Raw genomic sequence first — 22272 nt, forward strand, 5'->3', positions numbered from 1 at the left:
CTCTTCCTATTGAAAAAACAAAAGTTATATCCAAGATGGCCAACTTCTAAATGGCCACCATGGTCACCACCCATCTTGAGGAGTTTGCCCCCTCACATATACTAATGTGCCACAAACAGGACTTTAATATCACCAACCATTCCCATGTTATTACGGTGTATCCATATAAATGGCCCACCCTGTACAATTACTCCTGTTGTCCTCCTGTCTCCTTCTACACATCTAAATGAATGTGGAACCATTTCAAATCTAGGTAATTGCATTTGGCAGCCAGTAGCTTTTAATAAGAGTAATTATTTAATATTGAGCATGGCTGTGGCCTCAAAGGAATGAATGCTGTTGTACGATGACTGAGTAAGGCAGTAATTTTTCATGCCTCCAACCTACAATTTCTTATATCAGCCTTTAATAATAAAAAAATGATTCAGATTAAGTTTTAGTGAAACACAGTTTAGCACTATAGCCTCAGCAAATTCTTGTTTACATAAATCATATTTATTAGAATTATATTTTTCCCATGGTCATCCATGCCTCCCTAATACATTGGCTCTACACCCCCTGTAGGGGAGCAGCCCCACAGTTTCAGATCCACTGGATTAAAGTAAGTAAAAGTATTTGAAAATTGCTGTTTTCATCCCATTTAGAAGCATTAGGGTCTGTTGCTGTTCCATCCAGAGCAATTTAGAGATCAAAGTATCCTGTATTATTTGACACAGTGTGCAATATTTAAGGTCTCACTCTGTGTTTATTCAAGTAATACTTGATGAGCAGAAGCGTTTCTTCTCTGAGCCTCTGTGAATTTTCAGCCTCACCCACTCCCCTGACCTGTGGGGTCGCTGAAGGGTCAAATATTGATCTTTTTCTTTATATATAAATATGTTCAGTTTAGTATGGCGTATGAACACACCATCCCTTTTTTCTATTATACAGTTGATAATTAGTTTTACCAACTATTGAAGTTCAACTTTATAAACTCCCAGCAGTCTCTGTTACATTATCTGGAAGTCCTAACATGTCAGCTAAGCTTCACAGACCTCAGCAGAAACAAAACCAATATTACATTATTTGATCATCCAGGCAGATCCTTGAGCCTTAAATGTTCATGCTGAGCTCCTGTTGTCCTCAGGCCATGCTCTGCCAAATTACAAACATTTAAAAAAAATATGATTATGTCAAAACATAGACAGTTTTGTTGGAATCCTACATGCTTAATGTGAGACCAGGTCCACCATACAGTAAATGCATTCAGGAATCATAGAGGACTTAAGCAGAAAGATTAACTGCAGAAAGAGAGCACACATATAAGATCCACTCTGATAACCAAGTGCAGAGGAAAAAGCAGCGATCCTTGAATATTTCACATTCTTCTCTACTGTTCACTCTCTGAACAGAAGACATAAATTAGTGGAAAGAAGGCATATGAGCTGAGCAGGGTGTGTCTCCTAAAGGTTGGAAAGATGATCTCTGTAGGGCCTTGGTGTCACCAGACAGATGCAGAGTCATTAAATTTTTACACCTATATTCTAACCGTCAGTCACCGTCAGTGAGAGACGCTTGTAAATGACACTCTGTAGCTGCTGACAGCCAGTCTGTAGGTTTCTGATGTGTTTGCTTTGAAAATATTCAGTGAGGCAGATCTGACTTGATGAGACTCAAAAAAAATTCCCTCAAGTGGAATGACCCTACAAGCCTCAGTAGAGGTCGTTTATGTTTAAGCTACATGCGTGTATTGCGACATAGGTGTTAAAAATAAAGCCACAATGTTTGTCTGTGTCAGGACGATTTAGACGTACCCTCCTGGCTCATGTTAATAACTGCTGTTTTCTTTTATTGCTTTTAAAGGTCACTCAGGCCCATTCACCTCTTGTAAAGTCTATATTGTTGATATCCTACTTGTAATTCGTCTTGAAGAAATATGCCTCCACTTCCTACTTGAGAAGACTCCTCTGACATTTCTCCCACTATTTCTGACGTAGCGTGCATCCTGTTGTTGTAAGCCTGCAGCCACCAGTTATCTAGCTCCAGCGCCCAGAGCCTGTTTCCTCTACCGAATGAGTGCAAGAGTACGCATCCTGCCAGGAAAGCCTGTCATTCACTCATGCATCATTGTCTTACAGTTTTCATCTGTCAGGGTGTTCAGGATACTTGGCTGCAAGTGTGTGAAGGTTTCCAGGACACCAGGTGTGACTTAAGTAGGTTATCTAAGCTAAAAACAAACAAAGTGTACTTACTGAAAGAAAACAGAGTTTCACTTGTGTTTCAGTGCAGATTGATTTAACTGTAAGTCATTTGGTACGGAGTATCAATATCTGTGCATTTTGGCCAAGGGAAAGATGCTAAAGTTTACTTTGAATAAATAGATTTTATAATACACAATTGTATCATACATTGTGCCTGTATGAGCTGACTCAACCGGGGGAATTGCGCCATCTTGTGGAAGGAGACAGAATCAGTACTGAAATAAATAGTGCACAAAAATAATAAAAAGTACGGTACATGTACTGTAATTGGGGGTGAATTCAATTAGGAATGTATTGAAATATTTTGCTGAAAGATAAAAGAATACAAATCTTTAACTACAAACTTCCAGAAGTGAATAAACAGTGTCTTTTCCTAATGCATTTCTAACAGTGTTTTAACCATCAGAACCTCCAGCAAGGTTATGCAACAGCACGCCCTAACTGCTTGTTTTAGTGGCTTTCAGCATTTTGAAGAAAATTCTGCTAAAGCTGGACAGAAAGTGAAAGGGCTGTGCAGAATAAGTCTGGCAAACCCATAAAAGGTTAGAGGGTCAACACTGAGAGTTATAAGCTTAGAGTCCATTAGTGGATTATAACCATAAACACTCTCCAACAGGTCTCCTGCATCTCTCTTGGATTAAAGCGAGAGAGACAGAGTGAGAGAGATAGGCTGAGAGAATGAGAGTGCATAGAGAGTGATTGAATTGAGCAAATTCAAAGCTGAACACAGGACTCGGGGCACGTACTTGGAGAAATAAACGCTTGGCGACAACCTGAAGCAAAGTCGGAGCGGTGATTTGGTTTGTCATATTTAAGGTATACAGTTTATCACCTGACTACTATACTGAACTGTGCGAGGTAAGTTCAGCGAAGCACGGTAATCTATCTGCAGATTTTATGTGTGTGTGTAGTGTTGATGTCAGTGCCTGCTATATAAAAGATACAGATTCACTTTAACTGCTAAGGAATCCTTCATCAGTGATCAGTTATGTGGTAGCTGTGAAGATGAAGTGAAAGGATGAGCAGCTGTCATTTCATTTCCTATTTAGTGGGTTTTATTTTATATTCTGGATGAACAACAGACCGAATGTGTGCTATTCTATTGTGTATTTATGGTTTCTTTCTGTTTGACAATACATAACCTCTGCCATGACCATCGTCATTGTTGTGTAACTTTCATTTTGTTCTGCCCTAAATTGTCTGTGGGTGTGTGTGTGCGTGCTTGTGTGTGTGTTTAGGAAGCATGAACGTGGACATCGAGGGGATAATCCAGTGCATCAAGCAGGGAGATGAGAATGGTGTTCAGATAAGGCTGCAGGAGTTCAACAAAGAGGTGACGCGACACAGAAGCTTGTGTATTTCTCACAAGTTCTAATGCTGCTCATGACACTGTTTTTCTGTTTTTGTGTGTGTGTGTCATTATTTCTCTTCCTGTAGTATGCCCAGTGTTTCTTCTTTGACACAGAGGAGAGGGAAAGACGGAGAGTAAGTCTGTTTATGTTGCTGCACCAGAAGGAAAGTTTACAGGCATAAACCCACGTCCTCCTGGTGCTCCTTATAACGTCACCTTATTCCCTCTCACGGCACACCTCCGACTTATCCGCCCCTCCCCACCCCTACACACTCCAATCTATGATTAGTAATTCTGCTGTATCAGTTGTCTCTGATCCTCTCTCCTTGCCTGCTCAGGCAGATTGAATCCAGACAGAGTGACTGAATAATTGTCTGGGTTAGAAAAAACTTCTAATTACCTTCAAATTAATAAATATGTTATGATATCCTTCACTGTCCCCTGTTAATTGATTGTCATTCCCAGCAAAGATAACCTTTCTTTTGGGTTAGGAATGACCTCATCCCATCAGTAAATTGCTCCTAAGCTTTGTAAATAGGTTTTTAGGGAAAATGCCATACTGTGAACTTGTAGAAGGACTTCTAACAGCACTATTTCCTCTCTCTTCTGCTACATTTCCTGTCTAATGGATGACCATCTCTTAAGCAAAGGCGACTAGAAGAGGTAGGGTTTTGCCACAGTTTAGAAGTAATTAAGCACTGCACATGAAAAGTACCGTAAAGAAATCCAGTAATCCTTGTTGCACTGTTTTACTAGTTCAGGAAGAATAAAGTGAGGGACTGCACTGATTCTGACTCGGACTTGGACGAGTACGACCTGGAGGATCGAGGACTCATCCTCAGACAGGTGATCCGATGCTGTCACTCTCTGCTTGCCCAGATGTGATATTCTTAGTCCTTGTAAAAGTTATTATTATGATAAATTCCTGCAAACATGTTTCTGCTCCTGTTCTCAGAATTTAGGTGTTGTCCTTGTGAGGTTCATAAGGACGGAAGTCAAATGTCACCTGTTGAGAGTATGCCTACGCACTCTGAGGATCCTGTCCCGGGACCAAAAGGTCTTGGGGCCTTTGGTGACCGACAGCGCCCTCCTGACTCTGGCCAAACTAGCCGGGCTGACCACAAGTGACATCAGTGATGAAGTCAGCGACCCCGACTCTGATTTCTACGATAACATCATTGCCTCTCTCACCGAAACCAAAGTGCTGCAGGGTCACACTAATGAGGATGAAGCTGAAGCTGAAACTAACGACCAAAACGAGGAGCCACCGGCCTTCGACGAGGATGCCAAAAGCGACATCAGCATCACCAACAGCGGCGATTTGGACAGCATCAGCTGGTTTGGGAGCCACAGGACGAGCATCAACGAACTGCACAGAGGTGGGACGCATCACAGGGTCCTGGAGCGAGGGCGGAGGGACCGCAGAGAGAGTAAGATGGATGTGGAGGAGGAGGTGGAGGAGTTGGAGTCCGGAGAGGAGGCAAAGAGAAAAGAGGCCATGAAGGTGTTGTGTAACGTGGTGTACAACAGCGCCTGGGCACAGGAAAGGTTCAGTGCTCTCAGGTAGGCTCGGCATGCACACACAATCGCATCAGTTCCCATAAACTGTGTAATTTTCAGCAGCTTATAATAATCGCAAAGCACCTAAAAAACATATATTCGCTTATTTATACCTGTGAAAGCAACAATTCTCATGCCTGGTAAAGGTTATTATGACAAATAGAAGGACAGGGGACTGAAACAGTGCTATCCCGAGGACAGTGTCATTCTCACTTGCAATAAGCTGCATTTGGCTTCATCTGGAAAGTTCACATCTATCTCCTTTGTTTCCATCAGGCTCATGTGTGGCCTCATAGAGCGCGTATCATCCAGTGTCAGCTGGTCGAATCCCTCTAGTGCTCAGTTTTATGAACTGCGCTTCATGTTCCTCATGACTGCACTCCGGCCAGAGCTCAGCACCCAGCTTAAACAGGTCGCACGATGTCATATAGTCCAAAGTTATTCCTGTTTTACTCCTCGTTACTGCCCTCACACTGATTATTCTCTTCCAGGAGGGAGGGGTTTCCATCCTCACAGCAGCCTTGGAGAGCTGCCTGGAGGTGCAGTGGAAGGACCAGTATGAGTGTGTCTTGGACCCACAGACACAGCCCATCTCTCTGGAAACCTCTCAGCGCGTCACAGAGATCCTCAAAATTCTCTTCAATATCACGCACAGCACCCACAAGCAGGACCCAAGTGAGGTGTGTGTAAAGGCCCTCGCATTTTTCAGAAGCTTTGCTTTCGTGTTTACTTTTTACAGGAGTTTTAATACAACATATATGTCATCAGTCAAATATGCAATCATATAAAAGCTAAATGTGCGAAAGAACAGGACAGTTGAAGAGGCATTAGCTGCGTCTGTGCCTTTAATCAGGATGATGCGGCTCTGTACCGACACCTGGTGGCGATCCTGCGCCTCTGTCTGCTGAGGAAGTGTCTCCTGTCAGAAGACACAGATGAACTGCAGGGGTGAGCACAACGTGACAAAACCCAAGCTGTGAAAATATTCAGGCTTGATAATCTCATAATTTACTATCGTGCAATTGTAACACATACTGTGCAGTTATAATTGATTTAAACGATGGACTATAAAATTAGATATAAACCTTCAGAAATTCATTAGGGGTTGCAAAATCACTTTCATGCAGAAGCACTATTTTTAATAACATTTGAAGCAACAAGGATGAGTCTATAATTATGAGTTTAATAACATGCACCCTCCTCTTGCTTGCTTATTTGAGACTTCCAGATAGATTGAATGTTCAGCTGCAGGTCTGATTAAAATCCCAAGTATATATAGAAATCAATGCCTTTTTATTAGGTCTAGATATAATTCCAATAATAGTGTATTTTGAGTAGCATTTGTTATCATTTTGGATGAAACAGTGTATAATCCATCCAGCCAAACAACACCAAATGTTTAAAGGGGGATCTGCTCTGATCATTTTCAGCTCCTTTTTATTTTCAGGCTGTATTGGAGTAGCTTTGCATGGTTCAAAATAACCCTTATTTATCACAGGGATTACTTGCACATACACTGACCTCCAGTCTAACAGTATATGTCTAAAAAAAACAAGGAAAAGCAGAGCAGGGAATAGGTTTTCCCCGCTCTCTTCTATCAACACTCACTCCTTTGCCGTGACCTTCTCTCACTCCCGCAGTCACACAGTGAACCTGTTGTCAGCGCTTCCTCTGCAGTGTCTCGATGTGTTGCTGACGGTGCCTCTGGAGCCAGATTCAGAGCAGTGCAAGGGGGTCAACATGGACTGCGTCCACACCCTGCTGATGTTCATGGAGAGACGCCTGGAGGCGGTGAGGGAGTAGAAAAGAGTTCTGTTTGTAGAGTCATTTCTGATCCATTTGTGTGTTTGTGAGGGGGGGGTTTTTTCTCAGTGATTTGTTCTTAAAGTTTATATTTTGCAGCGTGAAAAAGGGAGCAGCTGGTATTACGGAAATAACGGAGAGGATTTGTTTTATGTGCTTTTCAGGGAGATAAGATCAAAGAGAAGCTGACACCAATCCTCAATCTGCTGACGGAGAGCTGCAGGGCTCACAGAGAAACACGGCACTACATCAGAAAATATGTAATATACGACACCTCAGAGATAGCTCCTGTGTTTAGCTTTTTGATGTTTTGATGCCAAAATATTTGTAGCACGTTTAATGTCTAGTATGCTTTTGATCATTTGCATGTAACCAACCAACACCTGACCTGTGCAGGCCTGGACTCTATAAGACTGAAGACTATAAGATACTTGTAGTATTCATAGTACTGTGCAAAGTCTTGAGACACCCCTCGCTTCTATATATATTGCTATAAACAGAGTTAGTACAATTCTATGACCACTTTTATCCTTCAACACAGCCTGAACTCTCTTAGGTAGCTTTCTTGTAATTTCTTACAGTAGTATTCAGGGTTAGTTCTCTAAAAAAAAGTTCTTCTTTGGATGTTGGCTGTCTTTTGTTTTGTTCTATGTAAAGATGATACGACACTGCCTCAGTAACATTGAGGTCCGGGCTCTGGGGAGGCCAATCCATGTACTGGCAGTGTGTTTGGGATCGTTGTCATGGTGAAAAATGAAGCTATTGCCAATCAGGTGTTTTGCAGATTGCATTGTATGGTGAATGAAAATCTGATGGCACTTGCCTGATTTATAATTTCATCACTTTTGATAGGATCCCCCAACACCACTGACTGAAAAGCAACCCAAAACCATGAACTGGCCTCCCAGTTTTGAAGATGCATGTTAACACTGACTGTTGCACATCGCTCCTGACCTCCTCGTACATACTGAGGACAATTTGAACCAGACAAGTTTACAACTTCCTCTTCTGTTCTCCATTTGTCCAGTTTCCTTGAATGCACACCATGCTGAGATGTGCCACGTTTTTGGATAACTGTCTTTGAGAATCACCATGTTGGTGCAAAATACTATTTTATGCCGGTCCAGCTGTGTTACCTTTGGGATTTTTATAGATACAAAAGAAAGTAGCACCAATTGTATGTTTTGGTGACAGGTTGCTAAAGATCCAGTTTAAACTGGTTCATCCTATGAGTTAGATCCCTTTTTTTATGCTTCAGTAATTCATTGTTCAGTGTTAAGTGGCTTAATGAGCACAATACATGTTTCTCTGTAATGGTCAGGTACAAGGGTGGAGCTAAAAGTGAGTGAAAAAACAGCCAATGTTTAAAGAAAAACTAAAAAGACATTTTTTTTTTAAAAAAAGCGGTTGCTGAAGACTTTAGCACAAAGACAGCAGATCCTTTAATTCCGGGAAGATGTGCGTTGGCAGACTTGTTCCAGCTCATCCCTAAACACCCTTCTCCTCCCTCCAACACACTGACTATGAGAAAGGATTTTTCATTATATATTTGATTTGTCTCAGACTTTGAAATCCATCATTGTTTTGAGGTTAACGGCACATTTTGCTTCATTTGCAAGCATCAGAATGGTCTCGCTCATATTTATTTAAAAAAGAAGAAGAAACAAAACACATTAAAGAAAATTAAAGCTATAATGTGTCGCCATCATTAGATCCTGCCTCCTCTGAGAAACGTATCACAGAGGCCAGAGGAAGGCACCACAGTGAAGAGCCGTCTGATTCGTCTTATGACTCATCTGGACACAGACCTCAAACACTGTGCCGCTGACCTCATCTTTGTCCTCTGCAAGGAAAATGGTAAGAAGAAGCAATATGTGGATTAATAAAAATAGGGTGAAGTTACAGTCTGGTCATAAAAATAGAAAAATGCATATTGAAATGATCAGATGGTATTTAAACAACGGGCGTCATTAGTTTTTATTGTGCTTTAAAAAAAACTCTTATTACCTTTTAGATATTTGTGTTTATGTCTTTATTATTATTTTATGTAGTCTTGATAGTCATGTTTGTTTTGATTATATACATTATTTTAAATCTAATCTGTGAATGCAGTGGTGCTGAAATGTTTTGTAGCTCTTTCTGTATTTTTTCTTTCGTGCCTTATTGAGAACACCAACGCTTCTTTTCCTAGTGAGCCGTTTTGTGAAGTATACGGGTTACGGTAACGCAGCAGGTCTGCTGGCCACCAGGGGGCTCCTGGGAGGCCAGGGGCCCAGGACCTCTGATACCCAGTACTCCAGCGACTCTGATTCAGACACCGAGGAGTACCGGCAGGTCAAAGACCGCATCAACCCAGTGACGGGGCGGGTGGAGGCAGAGCAGCCAGACCCTATGGAGGGCATGACAGAGGAGGAGAAGGAGGAGGAGGCCAAGAGGCTGATCATGCTCTTCAACAAGCTGTCCAGGTAAGCAAAACGTCAAAAAGCTACAAACATGAGAGATACACAAAAGTCTCAGATACTTCTAATGAATACAGTAAACGTCAACTGATTCCCACCACACCACAGCAAAAGTTTACAGAATTTAATTTATTAAGGTACAAATACAGAGTTGCAATAAAAGTGTCGAGCAGACTGTACATGTGTATATAACCAAAAGCTAATTCCAGCGCATAATCTGCAGCGTCTCAATGTGTTGCTGCAGAGGAAGTTCTTTGATGAGCATTAATGGGTCAAGTAGTCATTAAAATTGTATACTGGTAAGAAACAGTAAGGTCTGTAAAACTCAAGTGTTCCTCTTGTTCTTGCATAATACAGCAGATTGATGGTAAATTAAACAGTTAGGCTGTTAAAGCTCATGCTGGTGATCAAATCACCTGCATCTCGTGTATTTTACAGAGACAACATCATCCAGCCGATGGGAGTGGATGAAGAGGGGAAGCTCGTCCCAATGTCAGGACTGAAGGAAAATCCTCTCTCTGAGGAGGCGAGGTCTGAGTCAGAGAATGACGGAGAAACAGAGGAAGGAGACAAGGACTGATTTCTGTTCATCAGTTTGTTCAGTTTATCGATATTACTTTGTAAACATTTCACTTGTACAGGTCATCAGTGGAAAAGATGTGTTGTGTCTCTATGGGTGGTGTGAAAAGACAGAGCGATGTAGTTCTCGACCAAACAGAGTCGTGCTGAGAGAGAATAAATTCAAGAAAGGATATTTAAAAAAAGAAAAACCTAGACAAAAAAACCAAAGGTAATTTCACACTTCTTCTTCTTTTGACTCAGACTGGCAGCGTAGAGCAGCAATACAGTTACGTGTGACATCGCAATGGTGAAAAGGCCATTTTGATCATGTAGTAGATTCAGCAGAGGAATGCTACCCATTAATGTTTCAATAAAGTTTTCAAAACAAATAATCTCCGGTATCGATCAGTGTGGTTATCTGCACAGCACGCTGATGTGTCGTAGCACATGACATCTGCTGAGGTGTATGTTCCTCATATTAAGCTAATAATGTCAAAAAAGCTCCAGATGCTCTGGCTACATCTGCACTGCTAAAATCAGCTTGTATATTTATTTTTATCTGTGGCTCTGTTGTATTCAAGGCACTAATGCCAATTTCACTTTGTTGTATTACACTTTAGCAGGGGGTTTGTTACCAGGTTGCACTTGTTCACCCCTTAACACATTAATTTCACGGCATTAGGCCGATTATTATAACAAATAAGTTCATGAGCAGGAAAACTTGCAGCTTATGGGTGGTGTTTCACTTTGACTGCCATTAAGACTCAGTTTAAAAGAGGAAAAGTGAAGCTTAAAAAGAGGAGGAGGGCACAAAATGTTAAATGAGTGAAAGTCATGTCTCTTTACCTGAGTGACATCAGCTCATTACTGTAAAAATGTGATCTTGATTTTCAGTAACAACCCTGATCATGTCCCTGTGACTTGTTTTAAAATCCTAAGATAGAAATCAGTGCACACTTAGTCTCCATACAGTATAAGTCAGACCGTTTGATCCCGGGTGAAGTACAAACCAACACAGTATCAGTGTCATTATTAAACATTATTCACAAACATAACTGAGATGTTTTAAGAAGCCAAGATTAAAAATCTCAAATTAGTAAAACAGCCACCGCTTCCAAATGTTCAGTACTCCATCATCTCCTCCAGGGACATCTGCAGCTCCACAGACTTCAGGGAAGAGGCGCCGTTTTCAACAGCCATGTTCTTGAGTAACTCCATCGAAGTCAGGCACACCTGAGCGGAGAAAATAAATAAGGAGCGGGAGTCAGGCGCGAGTGCAAAGGCGACGCGTTTGAGCTCGACGGTAGCAGTGAAATCAGAGAAAGGTCGAGCAATGAGACGCGTCAAGCTGGTTTCTTTGAGAAACTTTTTATATAAAGCTTTTGATTTCTCAGTGTGCCGTCCTGTGTGGAGGCTGAGGAGAAGGACGAAAAGAAAAAAAAGCTTTTACACCTGAAGGATCAGCTGTCAGCGCCGGTATTCAGGCTTTGTTCCCTTTGTGCTGTTAATCAATACTGAGGCAAAATTGCCTCTTCAAAAGTGCTGCTGAGTACGGCTCCCTCCTCGTGAGAGGGCAATTTTAGAGGTTGATCGCTCATGAAATTTAATACAAGTTTGTGCAGCAGAAAGGGGGAAAAAAATCTCTGCCTATTTGAAATACTGCTTAGAGGTCTGTGAGAGCACAGCACTGTATGCATGTTTTAAATAATTTCAGAAAGTTTCCTCACCTCCACTGCGATGAGTTTTTTCTCCAAAGGCTTGCATTGTGGGTCAGGCCACTTTTCCCCAATACAGAAGAACAGGGAGCAGGGAGCGCACTCTTTAGCATTCCCCTCAATGAAGTCCTTTATTCCTAAGCAGACAGGAGACGATACATAAAAAACTGTACCTAAAGCCACTAAATTCACAAAAGCTCCAAAATAATTCCTCTTACCTACCTCGCACAAAGTCCGTGAACTTGTAAAGAACCTGAGGATGTTTAGAAATCTCTTGGGGTTGTCTGCTCTGGTCAAATTTGCAGAAGCTCCAGAAAGCTTTGCTTTCCCCCCGTCGCTGGCTGTAGACCACTTGGCCCGACACGCCAACCTCCAAGCCATCACCCAGCATGTCCAGAATCCGCTGGGTGAGGCTGGCTTGGTTTTGATCCACCATGGCTCCGGGACTTGGCAGGGAGACTATAGTGAGGCCTGACTCACGATCCAAAACTGTCCCATTGAGATCAGTACTGATGTGAATACAAGCATTTCTATATTTCAGTTATCGGAGAAAATCGCTGAGTTTAAAACAGTCGCATTTGCTAGAGGCTGTTTTGTGTTTTTTTAATCAAAGATATCAGCAATGAAAAATCCTGCAATATATAAACTATAATTAGTTATAAGTTAAACAGACCACGTTATATTCAGTATTGCTGTTTTCACTGCAGTTGTTGCACTGATGCTAAGTTGAAACACAGCAGTATGGTTACAGAAGTAAACAGTGCATAACGACAATAAAGATTGTTGAATCTTGAACTTTGAAGGCAAAAATTGCATACTGTGATTTTAGAGATTACATTTTCAGTCCTTATTCTAAGCTCTGTTCCCTCAAAATGCTTTGCCTGGTGAAGGGGAACTTGGCTGAATAAATAAATCATTACATTTAAAAAAATTACTGAGCTTTAGAGGTGGGAGGATTTCTTTTCTCTTTTTTTTAAAGGAAAGACAAAGTGGTACTCATGCCTTCATGCTAATGTAAACTCCTGATCTCAGATAGAAAAAACAGTAGCATCTCCCTCAGTTTGTCCCTCTAGGAACGAGAATAAGGAAGCAAGTTTTACAGTATATTTGAACTGGAACTGCTGAGCATTTGTCGCGTTCATTTTGATGTTACCTGTAGACCAAGCGCACTCCAGCCTCATTCTCAACCATCTGCTCCAAAACCTTCACCCCTCTGTAGTACACAGATATCTTGAATTGAGTCCCTGTGGATTCAGAGACAGTGGAAGTGTATGAGGAAAGGTGCTTACAGTTCCACTCTGTCCCTGCTATTCACATTGTCAGGGCGCTTTGTATATAAGTCCCTGTTAAACACGTTCCATTTGAATACTGTGTGTGCTGGATGTCATTTCAGAGTGTCTGTGTAAAAATCCCCATTTGTCTGATACAGCAGCATAGCATCCCACCCCCACCCACCCCCTTCTCCAACTTACTGAAATTATCTCCATTGCTGGTCTTTTGCATTGTCTGTAGGAACTGTGCCGCCAACTGCTCATCATAGGCCCCTCCCTCAGCTCCCCCAATTGGATGTGCTGGTTGCTCAGGCAACCCAGCTTCAGTAACTGCACCCTCATACATTACTGGATACTGCTGTTGCCCAGGCAACGAGTGTCCACCAATCGCAACCTGATTCTGCAGCTGCTGTTGCTCGGGAGGAGGCTCAAAGCCTGCGGTGCCCTCTGTGGAAAAGTTGGAGAAACTGAACCAGCTTGTAGAAAAGTACCTCAGATACTCTTTGTTTTCTGCTCTGACTGCAGCAGCGAGGAGGAAAATGATAAGCAGAGCTGATAAGCCTACCTGCTTCAGGGCTGATGTTCATTCCTCTGAGACACTCCTGGAGAATATCCGGGCTGGCAGCAGATTCTGCTGGCAGATATGGACCAGACACATTCAGATGGCGATTGTCGCTAATAAGCGCCAGACTAATGTTCCCCTTCTAAATCCAATGAAAAAGGCAATTGCTCTCACCCAAAAACACAGCGCCTTCTGGAAGTAAGAGACATCCTTCTAAACACTGGATGTCCTGGGTCTGGGATAACACCGACACACATCTTATTCACTTACATCAATACCCAGCATTTCAGCAATACCTCTTTTTTGTTGCCATCTGTCCTCTTACAGGTAAACAATCCAACAGAGCAGTCTCACCTCTTGAATGGAAATGCCCAGATCTGCAAACAAATCAGCCCCATCTTGCTCCTGGGATCCAGCACAAGAGTTAGCTTCAGGAGTGAAAACATGCATTTTTTTTTATTTTCTGAGAAACATGTCTAGTTAGAGATACAGAGACATGAGTGTATGCAAAATGTGCTGCACGGACAGACAGGAACTGAGCATGCGGTGCAAAACTGCATTATCAGATTTAAATTGCAAATGCAATATGAAGTTGATTGATTGCAGTTATAAAATGAGTAAAAAGCAGAACATCCTGCTGATCTTTTTTTTCTGTGCATTTTGAGTGCCAAACAGCAGAGTTTTTTGAAATAAGCAAACAATTTCTTTGAATTGAATTTGCTTTCTATCCACTGTAGTTAAGATCCAAATGGTCAGCGGGTCCTCACCTTTTGACGTTGACTCGTCCGGCCACTGAAAGACTTTATGGGGGTTAGCGGCATCATTCTTGTTGTCATCCACCATTTTGAAGCCTTTAGCTCGTAGGGCGCTGCGGAAGTTCCTCTTCCAGACTGAGGGGTCTCCATTAGCCCGGCCGCTGCCGCTCACCTCCGCCCAGGCCTGCGGGGCAAAACCAGGATGAAAGCCGGAAGAAACTCCTGATGTGAACAGACTAAAGACTAACAAAGAACGGATTAGTGGACAAAGAATGAGATAAGCAGAAGATGGACGGATAGCTGATATCAAATTCATGCTCATGACTGGTTTCTATTAGATTGTCATGTCATGTCAGCCCTTGATGGCTACCTTAAAGATGAGAATGTCAGTGTTAGAGGAGTCCTGTCTCAAAGCGTGTTTCCACGGGATGCAGAACTTTGTTTGCTCTGGGTTTGTCCACTGGACACCAGGATACTTGTTGCTGTTAATCTGTTCCTGCAGCCACGGGATGAGCAGTGGTTTCGAATGAGCCATTTCTACAATAAGACAAAATATAACGTGCATCACTGCCTGACGTACAGCTTACTGATCCTGTACTCTTTTGCTATCATACAAACAATCACTTGGATGTGATGTAGGCTATTCCTTCATTCAGGCAGTTCATTAAAATAGCTCGTCTGTACTGGAGGTTAGAGCTATATAATTATTTATATACAGACAAATTTAATAGCCCACCAATCATAAAAAGAAGAAAACAAACAAAAAAATAATAATGAGGAAATCTCTCAAAAACTGACTCATATTTATTTAGTAAACAACAAACTGAATTCACGTTTTTATATCCAAATTTGAATCGGCACACTGGTCCTCTCTGAGAAGTCAGAAATTAATAAAGCATAAAAAACACAAGTCATTTTTCATTCAGGAATGAAAGTAAATAACTGTAATTTTGCATCTTAATCCAAAAATAATAATTTACTGTCCTACTTTTGCTGCTTTCTTTTGTAAAACAGTACATTTTAAAAATCATACATAAGAACAATTTATATTATTACAGTAAAAATATGATTTTGATTAAAGAGCGCAGACTTGTTGATGAAATTTACAGAAATATTAAAAAAAATACATATATTGGTAATTACCAGTATTTTGGCATAAACCTTACATTGAGTAGTGCTCTAACAAATTTGTCAAGAACAGTATATTCATATTTATTAGTGTGAATGCTTGAAAAGCATTCACAGTATTGTTGTTGTAATCTTTATTATTATTAGTGTGAATGCTTGAAAAGCATTCACAGTATTGTTGTTGTAATCTTTATTATTATTATTATATTTTATTCTGTATTCCGTACGTTTTTTGTAATCCTACTCCTTCAAAACCGTTCAACTTAGAAAAACCATTCCAACACCGTTAGATTCCTATTCTTTTGGACAACACTGCTTCCATTTTTCATATTTTTAACATTTATATTTTTAATTTTATTCAACTTTATTCAACAAAAATTTATAATGTATTTCAATGGGGAGACCCTTCAAATCCTCATTCAACTTACTCATTTTTAAACTCTTACTACTTCCACATACATTGACATAGAGCCACCATTCAAACTTTAAAACGAAGACAAGACATTCAACTATTCAACTTGCATTTATCTTTTCAATATCTATTATACTTTTTCTTCAGTTCCAGTTTAAGTTTCATGATGTTTTTTCACCCGTTTCAGAGTTTATAATGGGTGTGTATGGGACGGAATGTTGGGGCTAGAGTGAGGCAGCTCAACTGCTAGAGTGAGAGGAGCAAAAAAATTAATCTTAAAATCTTTTTTAAAACTGCTGCTGTGTCCGCAGCGTTTGCTCTACAGGTATGATTTTACCCTCAAAACGTAGCCATGGCTGTCCTCTTTCATCCAATGTGTTTACTATTGTACTAGGTGTTACGGTTCTTTCATAAATGTCACCAATGCACAGCCTCCTCCTTCCAACTCTTCCATAGACTCTAATGTTAAAATGGCTCAGAAGGTTCGTTTGAAAATCAGAAGAGCATGGTGTCTTTCCACTGTCACCACGTCCATATAATAAACTCCACAGGCATGAAAACTGAGAATTCAGTAGACTAGAAGCTGCTGTCGCTCACGGTGAAAGAATTTTGTCAATACGACTTTTACTTTTCATTTGGGAACGATTTGTTTCGGCCTGACTTTTCTGTTCATTTTAAGCAGCAAAAGTGAGGCGCATGTCTGTGTACGTGTGTATGGAGCCATTGGGTGCAGTCACTATAGCAACCAGGCTCACACCTGCCTGCTTAACGAGCTCTGCCTGCCACTCTGCCAAGATTCATCTTAAGCACTTCTCTTTCAACTGCTGCTGTGTCCACAGTGTTACAGCCATCATTTTACCCTCAAATTGTCGCCATTATTGTTCTCTTTCCAACACCGTATCTTTCAAAGCTCAGGCATTTAAACTTTTTAAACTGTGTGGATCAAAGTGGAGGGATCACATTTGAGTCATTCAGTGATTCAAAGAATATGACCTTTTAATATTCATTCAGATGTTTTCTGACTCTAAATGTTCTTTTCTCATTTCTTAGGGTTTTCTAATTTACATTTAAAACATTTTCAGTTTTTTTCCAACTCCTTCTTCTGTGTAACCTTCAGCTTTTAGCAGTTCAGCACCTTTGTTTTCAGGTTAAATTCGTTTTTTTTTGTTGTTTTTTTTTAATCTCATTCAATATTTTTAACTCAAAATTCAGCAATTAATTCATTTCAGTGCATACATTCAGATTCAAGCATTCACACTGCAGTTTCTTCAGAAAATGCACTTTCTAGTTGTGTGGATGCTTTAAGCATCCACACTATTGAGTTCCTGTTTCTCTTTATTCTTTATTATTATTATTATTATTATTGTGTGGATGCTTTAAGCATCCACACTATTGAGTTCCTGTTTCTCTTTATTCTTTATACTTTATTGTGTGGATGCTTTAAGCATCCACACTATTGAGTTCCTGTTTCTCTTTATTCTTTATACTTTATTATTATTATTATTCCAGTTGCTTCCGTACACTTTTTGGCACTTAACTACTTCCACAATTTTCAGCCGATTTTCACCGTTCAAATTTTAAACTATTCTGCTATTTTTGCTCTTTCTTGCTATGATTTTTGCTATTTTTAACTATTATACTTTTTAAAATATTCCACTTTTTTCCTTTAATTTGTCCCATTGAAATGAATGGGAAACTTCTGCAATTCTGCTAAAATTTGCTTGTTTTTGAAACTTAACTACTTCCTCATATTTTCACCTAGAACAACCATTCAAACTTTAAAATGTTCATAAATTATTGGGCTATTCAGGTATGATTCATCTTTTTGAAATCTTTTACTGTTTTACTTTTATGCCTCTTAAAGTTTTGAGTTGCAAAATTGTGATTTTTCACAAAATACATGCGTTGTTATGGTTGCTATGCTCTTGGCTTCCAGTGTGCCACTGAAGCTTTTGCAGTCTTCTCTTCATGTCCGAACAACTGTTTGCTACTTGCTCAATTTTCACTCAACTTCCACAAATTATACATCAAAACGTAGGTATTTTTGCTGGCTTTCAGAAAATGTCACCATCATTGTTGTGGGATTTATAGAATTTTGGCAAATCTCCTCAGACTAACACAAGGTCAGAAAACTCTCCATATAAAGTCAATGGAGAGTTTGTTCAAAATCACCGCTGGATTTCTGTAATGAGAGGCATATTCGAATCGTCATATCTCCTTAACGAAGCAAAGTTAAGACATGAGGCTTGTCCCGGTATATCTTCAGACACTCGTGACGCTCACAATTCAAGAATTTCTTTCTCACCTATTACCGTTCTGAAATGAGTTGGACTTGTTTGAGGGTAGGAAATTTGTCCTTCGCTCAGATTTCTTCAGATTTCAAACCCTGGAAATGAACCACTTTTTTCTCTCGTCATAACTTTTTGTTGGATTTCCACAGAGACCTGAAAATTTCCATGATTGTTCACCAAAGCCTGCTGTCTCTTACGGTGAAAGAATGATATCGATACTCCAAATAGATTTAGAGTTAGAAAGCGTTGTTTGAGGGCAAGTCAAGGCAGTTTTTGCTTCGCTCTACTCAGTTATGGTGCATTAGAAGTCAAATATCTTTAATAATTCATATTTTAATGATAAATTGTTAACACTGGAAGATTCCCCCATCTCTTCTGAACAAAACGGTGTAAGAATGACCGCTCTAGCCCCTACGGTTAGGAAATTATGGTCATTTGTTTGAGGGGAGTCCTCACTATGAGAAATAGGCTGCAATAATCCTGTGCCTCTCTGTCCTGCGTGTGTAAAAAGATGCACCTGTTTTGGCGGGAAAACGTAAACAGCCACTCTGATTGGTGGATTTAAATTCGGCAGCTCTCTCCCTCTGTGTGTGTGTGTGTGTGTGTGTGTGTGTGTGTGTGTGTGTGTGTGTGTGTGTGTGTGTGTGTGTGTGTTTGTTTAGTGGGAGAGAGAGGACCCTGCCCTTATTTGGCAGCATGTCATTGTAGGATTTAAATTGAATATAGTTAGACTGGTTGACTGGATTAGAGCCTGTGTTTGTGTGTCCCTCTGTGCATTTGTGTTTCAATATGCCTCCATATTTGTAATTTTGTAAGTTATTACTATTCTGCTGAATCATACTATTTCTGCTTTTCATAAGATTTGTGCCTAATATAGTATTTCTGCTAAATTATAGTATTTATTCTTTTTATAGGATTTGTGCCTAACATAGTATTTCTGCTAAATTATAGTATTTCTGCTTTTTATACTATTTGTGCCTAATATAGTATTTCTGCTTTTTATAGGATTTGTGCCTAATATAGTATTTCTGCTTTTTATAGGATTTGTGCTTAATATAGTATTTCTGCTAAATTATAGTATTTCTGCTTTTTATAGTATTTGTGCTAAAACATAGTATTTCTACTAAATGTAGTATTTATGCTTAATCATAATATTTCTATATATTTCTGCCAGGTCCCCAGGCAGCCAATCCTCTGTGAGGACTGAGAAATTCAAATTTTCAAATCAGGGCCTGCACAGCTTCCCAGCCAGCCAATCATATATGTGGCCTCAGGCATTCAAATTTGCATATTGGGGAATTCGTGGCTTCTAAGTCAATAAGTCATCCATGTCATATATCTCTAAAAATTCATATTTTAATGATAAATTGTCAACACTTGAAGATTCCCCAATCACTTCTGAACAAAACGGTGTAAGAATGACCGCTCTAGCCCCTACAGTTAGGAAATTATGGTCATTTGTTTGAGGGGAGTCCTCACTATGAGAAATAGACTGCAATAATCCTGTGTCTCTCTGCTGCGTGTGTAAAAAGAGGCACATGTTTTGGCGGGAAAAAGTACACAGGCTCTCTGATTGGTGGATTCAAATTCAGCAGCTCCCAGGCTGACCTAGAAACTTACTTCTCTCTCCCTGTGCATTTTTTTTGCTGATTTTTTCATTTAACAAGTATATTTGAGGGACCCTCAGCATGTTCAGCATTTTTTCAGCTGTCCATTTTGCTTTTCCAATTTTTCTGTTTAACTTATTACTATTGTGCTAAATAATACTATTTCTGCTATTTTATAAGATTTGTGCCTAATATAGTATTTCTGCTAAATTACAATATTTCTGCTTTTTATACTATTTGTGCTAAAACATAGTATTTCTACTAAATGTAGTATTTATGCTTAATCATACTATTTCTGCTTTTTATGGGATTTGTGCCTAATATAGTATTTCTGCTTTTTATAGGATTTTTGCTCAAACATAGTATTTCTGCTAAATGTAGTGTTTATGCTTAATCATCCTATTTCTGCTTTTTATAAGATTTGTGCTTAATATAGTATTTCTGCTAAATTATAGTATTTCTGCTTTTTATAGTATTTGTGCTAAAACATAGTATTTCTACTAAATGTAGTATTTATGCTTAATCATAGTATTTCTATATATTTCTGCCAGGTCCCCAGGCAGCCAATCCTCTGTGAGGACTGAGAAATTCAAATTTTCAAATCAGGGCCTGCACGGCTTCCCAGCCAATCATATATGTGTCCTGAGGCATTCAAATTTGCATATTGGGGCCTTCATGGCTTCTAAGCCAGCCAATCATATCTGAGGGCTGAGGAATTCAAATCCACAAATCAGGGCCTGCACAGCTTCCCAGCCAGCCAATCATGTATGTGGGCTCCAGGTATTCAAATTTGCATATTGGGGAATTCGTGGCTTCTAAGTCAACAAGTCATCCATGTCATATATCTCTAAAAATTCATATTTTAATGATAAATTGTCAACACTTGAAGATTCCCCCATCTCTTCTGAACAAAACGGTGTAAGAATGACCGCTCTAGCCCCTATGGTTAGGAAATTATGGTCATTTGTTTGAGGGGAATCCTCACTATGTGAAATAAACTGAAAGAAGCAGGTCTATGTCTCTGTGCTGCGTGTGTAAAAAGATGCACCTTTTTTGGCGGGAAAACGTAAACAGCCTCTCTGATTGGTGGATTCAAATTCAGCAGCTCCCAGGCTGACCTAGAAACTTAGTCCTCTCTCCCTGTGTGTGTGTGTGTGTGTGTGTGTGTGTGTGTGTGTTTAGTGGGAGAGAGAGGACCCTGCCCTTATTTGACAGCATGTCATTGTAGGATTTAAATTGAACATAGTTAGACTGGTTGACTGGATTAGAGCCTGTGTTTGTGTGTCCCTCTGTGCATTTGTGTTTCAATAAGTTATTACTATTCTGCTAAATCATAGTATTTCTGGTACTTTTCGGTACTTGTGCTAAATACAGTATTTCTGCTAAATCATACTATTTCTGCTTTTCATAGGATTTATGCCTAATATAGTATTTCTGCTAAATTATAGTATTTCTGCTTTTTATAGGATTTGTGCCTAACATAGTATTTCTGCTAAATTATAGTATTTCTGCTTTTTATAGGATTTGTTCTAAATTATAGTATTTCTGCTTTTTATAGGATTTGTGCTTAATATAGTATTTCTGCTAAATTATAGTTTTTCTTCTTTTTATAATATTTGTGCTAAAACATAGTATTTCTACTAAATGTAGTATTTATGCTTAATCATACTATTTCTATATATTTCTGCCAGGTCCCCAGGCAGCCAATCCTCTGTGAGGACTGAGACATTCAAATTTTCAAATCAGGGCCTGCACAGTTTCCCAGCCAATCAAATAAGTGTCCTGAGGCATTCAAATTTGCATATTGGGGCCTTCGTGGCTTCTAAGCCAGCCAATCATATCTGAGGGCTGAGGAATTCAAACCCACAAATCAGGGCCTGCACGGCTTCCCAGCCAGCCAATCATGTATGTGGGCTCCAGGTATTCAAATTTGCATATTGGGGAATTCGTGGCTTCTAAGTCAACAAGTCATCCATGTCATATATCTCTAAAAATTCATATTTTAATGATAAATTGTCAACACTTGAAGATCCCCCCATCTCTTCTGAACAAAACGGTGTAAGAATGACCGCTCTAGCCCCTATGGTTAGGAAATTATGGTCATTTGTTTGAGGGGAATCCTCACTATGTGAAATAAACTGAAAGAAGCAGGTCTATGTCTCTGTGCTGCGTGTGTAAAAAGATGCACCTTTTTTGGCGGGAAAACGTGAACAGCCTCTCTGATTGGTGGATTCAAATTCAGCAGCTCCCAGGCTGACCTAGAAACTTAGTCCTCTCTCCCTGTGTGTGTGTGTGTGTGTGTGTGTGTGTGTGTGTGTGTGTGTGTGTGTGTGTGTGTTTAGTGGGAGAGAGAGGACCCTGCCCTTATTTGACAGCATGTCATTGTAGGATTTAAATTGAACATAGTTAGACTGGTTGACTGGATTAGAGCCTGTGTTTGTGTGTCCCTCTGTGCATTTGTGTTTCAATATGCCTCCATATTTGTAATTTTGTAAGTTATTACTATTCTGCTAAATCATAGTATTTCTGGTACTTTTCGGTACTTGTGCTAAATACA

The 22272-nt window shown here is 40.0% G+C and overlaps 2 protein-coding genes across 6 annotated transcripts in view; one reads left to right on the forward strand and one right to left on the reverse strand.

The window, feature by feature from the left end:
- Positions 1 to 2875: 2875 nt before the first annotated feature.
- On the forward strand, positions 2876 to 10366 carry LOC113019274 (chaperone Ric-8A). Its single transcript, XM_026162870.2, has 14 exons — positions 2876 to 3098; positions 3479 to 3573; positions 3678 to 3725; positions 4237 to 4254; positions 4348 to 4437; positions 4547 to 5154; positions 5428 to 5563; positions 5643 to 5831; positions 6005 to 6099; positions 6792 to 6942; positions 7119 to 7214; positions 8667 to 8811; positions 9146 to 9419; positions 9852 to 10366. The coding sequence occupies exons 2-14, from the start codon at positions 3484 to 3486 to the stop codon at positions 9991 to 9993; spliced, it is 2082 nt and encodes a 693-aa protein (XP_026018655.2). The 5' UTR covers positions 2876 to 3098; positions 3479 to 3483; the 3' UTR covers positions 9994 to 10366.
- The window catches only part of irf3 (interferon regulatory factor 3), a 27270-nt gene continuing 14520 nt past the window's right edge, over positions 9523 to 22272 (reverse strand). The window contains exons 2-11 of one of the 5 annotated variants that reach the window (XR_013910993.1): positions 14648 to 14814; positions 14290 to 14461; positions 13877 to 13950; positions 13697 to 13757; positions 13526 to 13594; positions 13162 to 13407; positions 12843 to 12933; positions 11908 to 12198; positions 11702 to 11826; positions 9523 to 11207 (exon numbers count right to left, since the gene is read on the reverse strand). Coding sequence is in view for 4 of the 5 variants with exons in the window: in XM_026162877.2 (XP_026018662.2) it covers positions 11097 to 11207; positions 11702 to 11826; positions 11912 to 12198; positions 12843 to 12933; positions 13162 to 13407; positions 13526 to 13594; positions 13697 to 13757; positions 13877 to 13950; positions 14290 to 14461; positions 14648 to 14812 (1401 nt within the window). In the remaining variant the exon portion in view is untranslated. Of the gene's footprint in view, positions 11208 to 11701; positions 11827 to 11907; positions 12199 to 12842; positions 12934 to 13161; positions 13408 to 13525; positions 13595 to 13696; positions 13758 to 13876; positions 13951 to 14289; positions 14462 to 14647; positions 14815 to 22272 lie in introns of those variants that run through there. The other 4 variants (XM_026162878.2, XM_026162877.2, XM_080305519.1 and 1 more) reach the window with 4 other exon arrangements.

Source organism: Astatotilapia calliptera, chromosome 8 (assembly GCF_964374335.1).
Source record: "Astatotilapia calliptera chromosome 8, fAstCal68.1, whole genome shotgun sequence".
NCBI classification, from domain to species: Eukaryota; Metazoa; Chordata; class Actinopteri; order Cichliformes; family Cichlidae; genus Astatotilapia; species Astatotilapia calliptera.

Coding starts and splice junctions, on each gene's coding strand:
- LOC113019274 (XM_026162870.2), top strand. CDS start 3,484: ATGAACGTGGACATCGAGGGGATAATCCAGTGCATCAAGCAGGGAGAT. Junction 5,155..5,427: donor GAAAGGTTCAGTGCTCTCAG/GTAGGCTCGGCA, acceptor TGTTTCCATCAG/GCTCATGTGTGGCCTCATAG. Junction 6,100..6,791: donor GACACAGATGAACTGCAGGG/GTGAGCACAACG, acceptor TCACTCCCGCAG/TCACACAGTGAACCTGTTGT.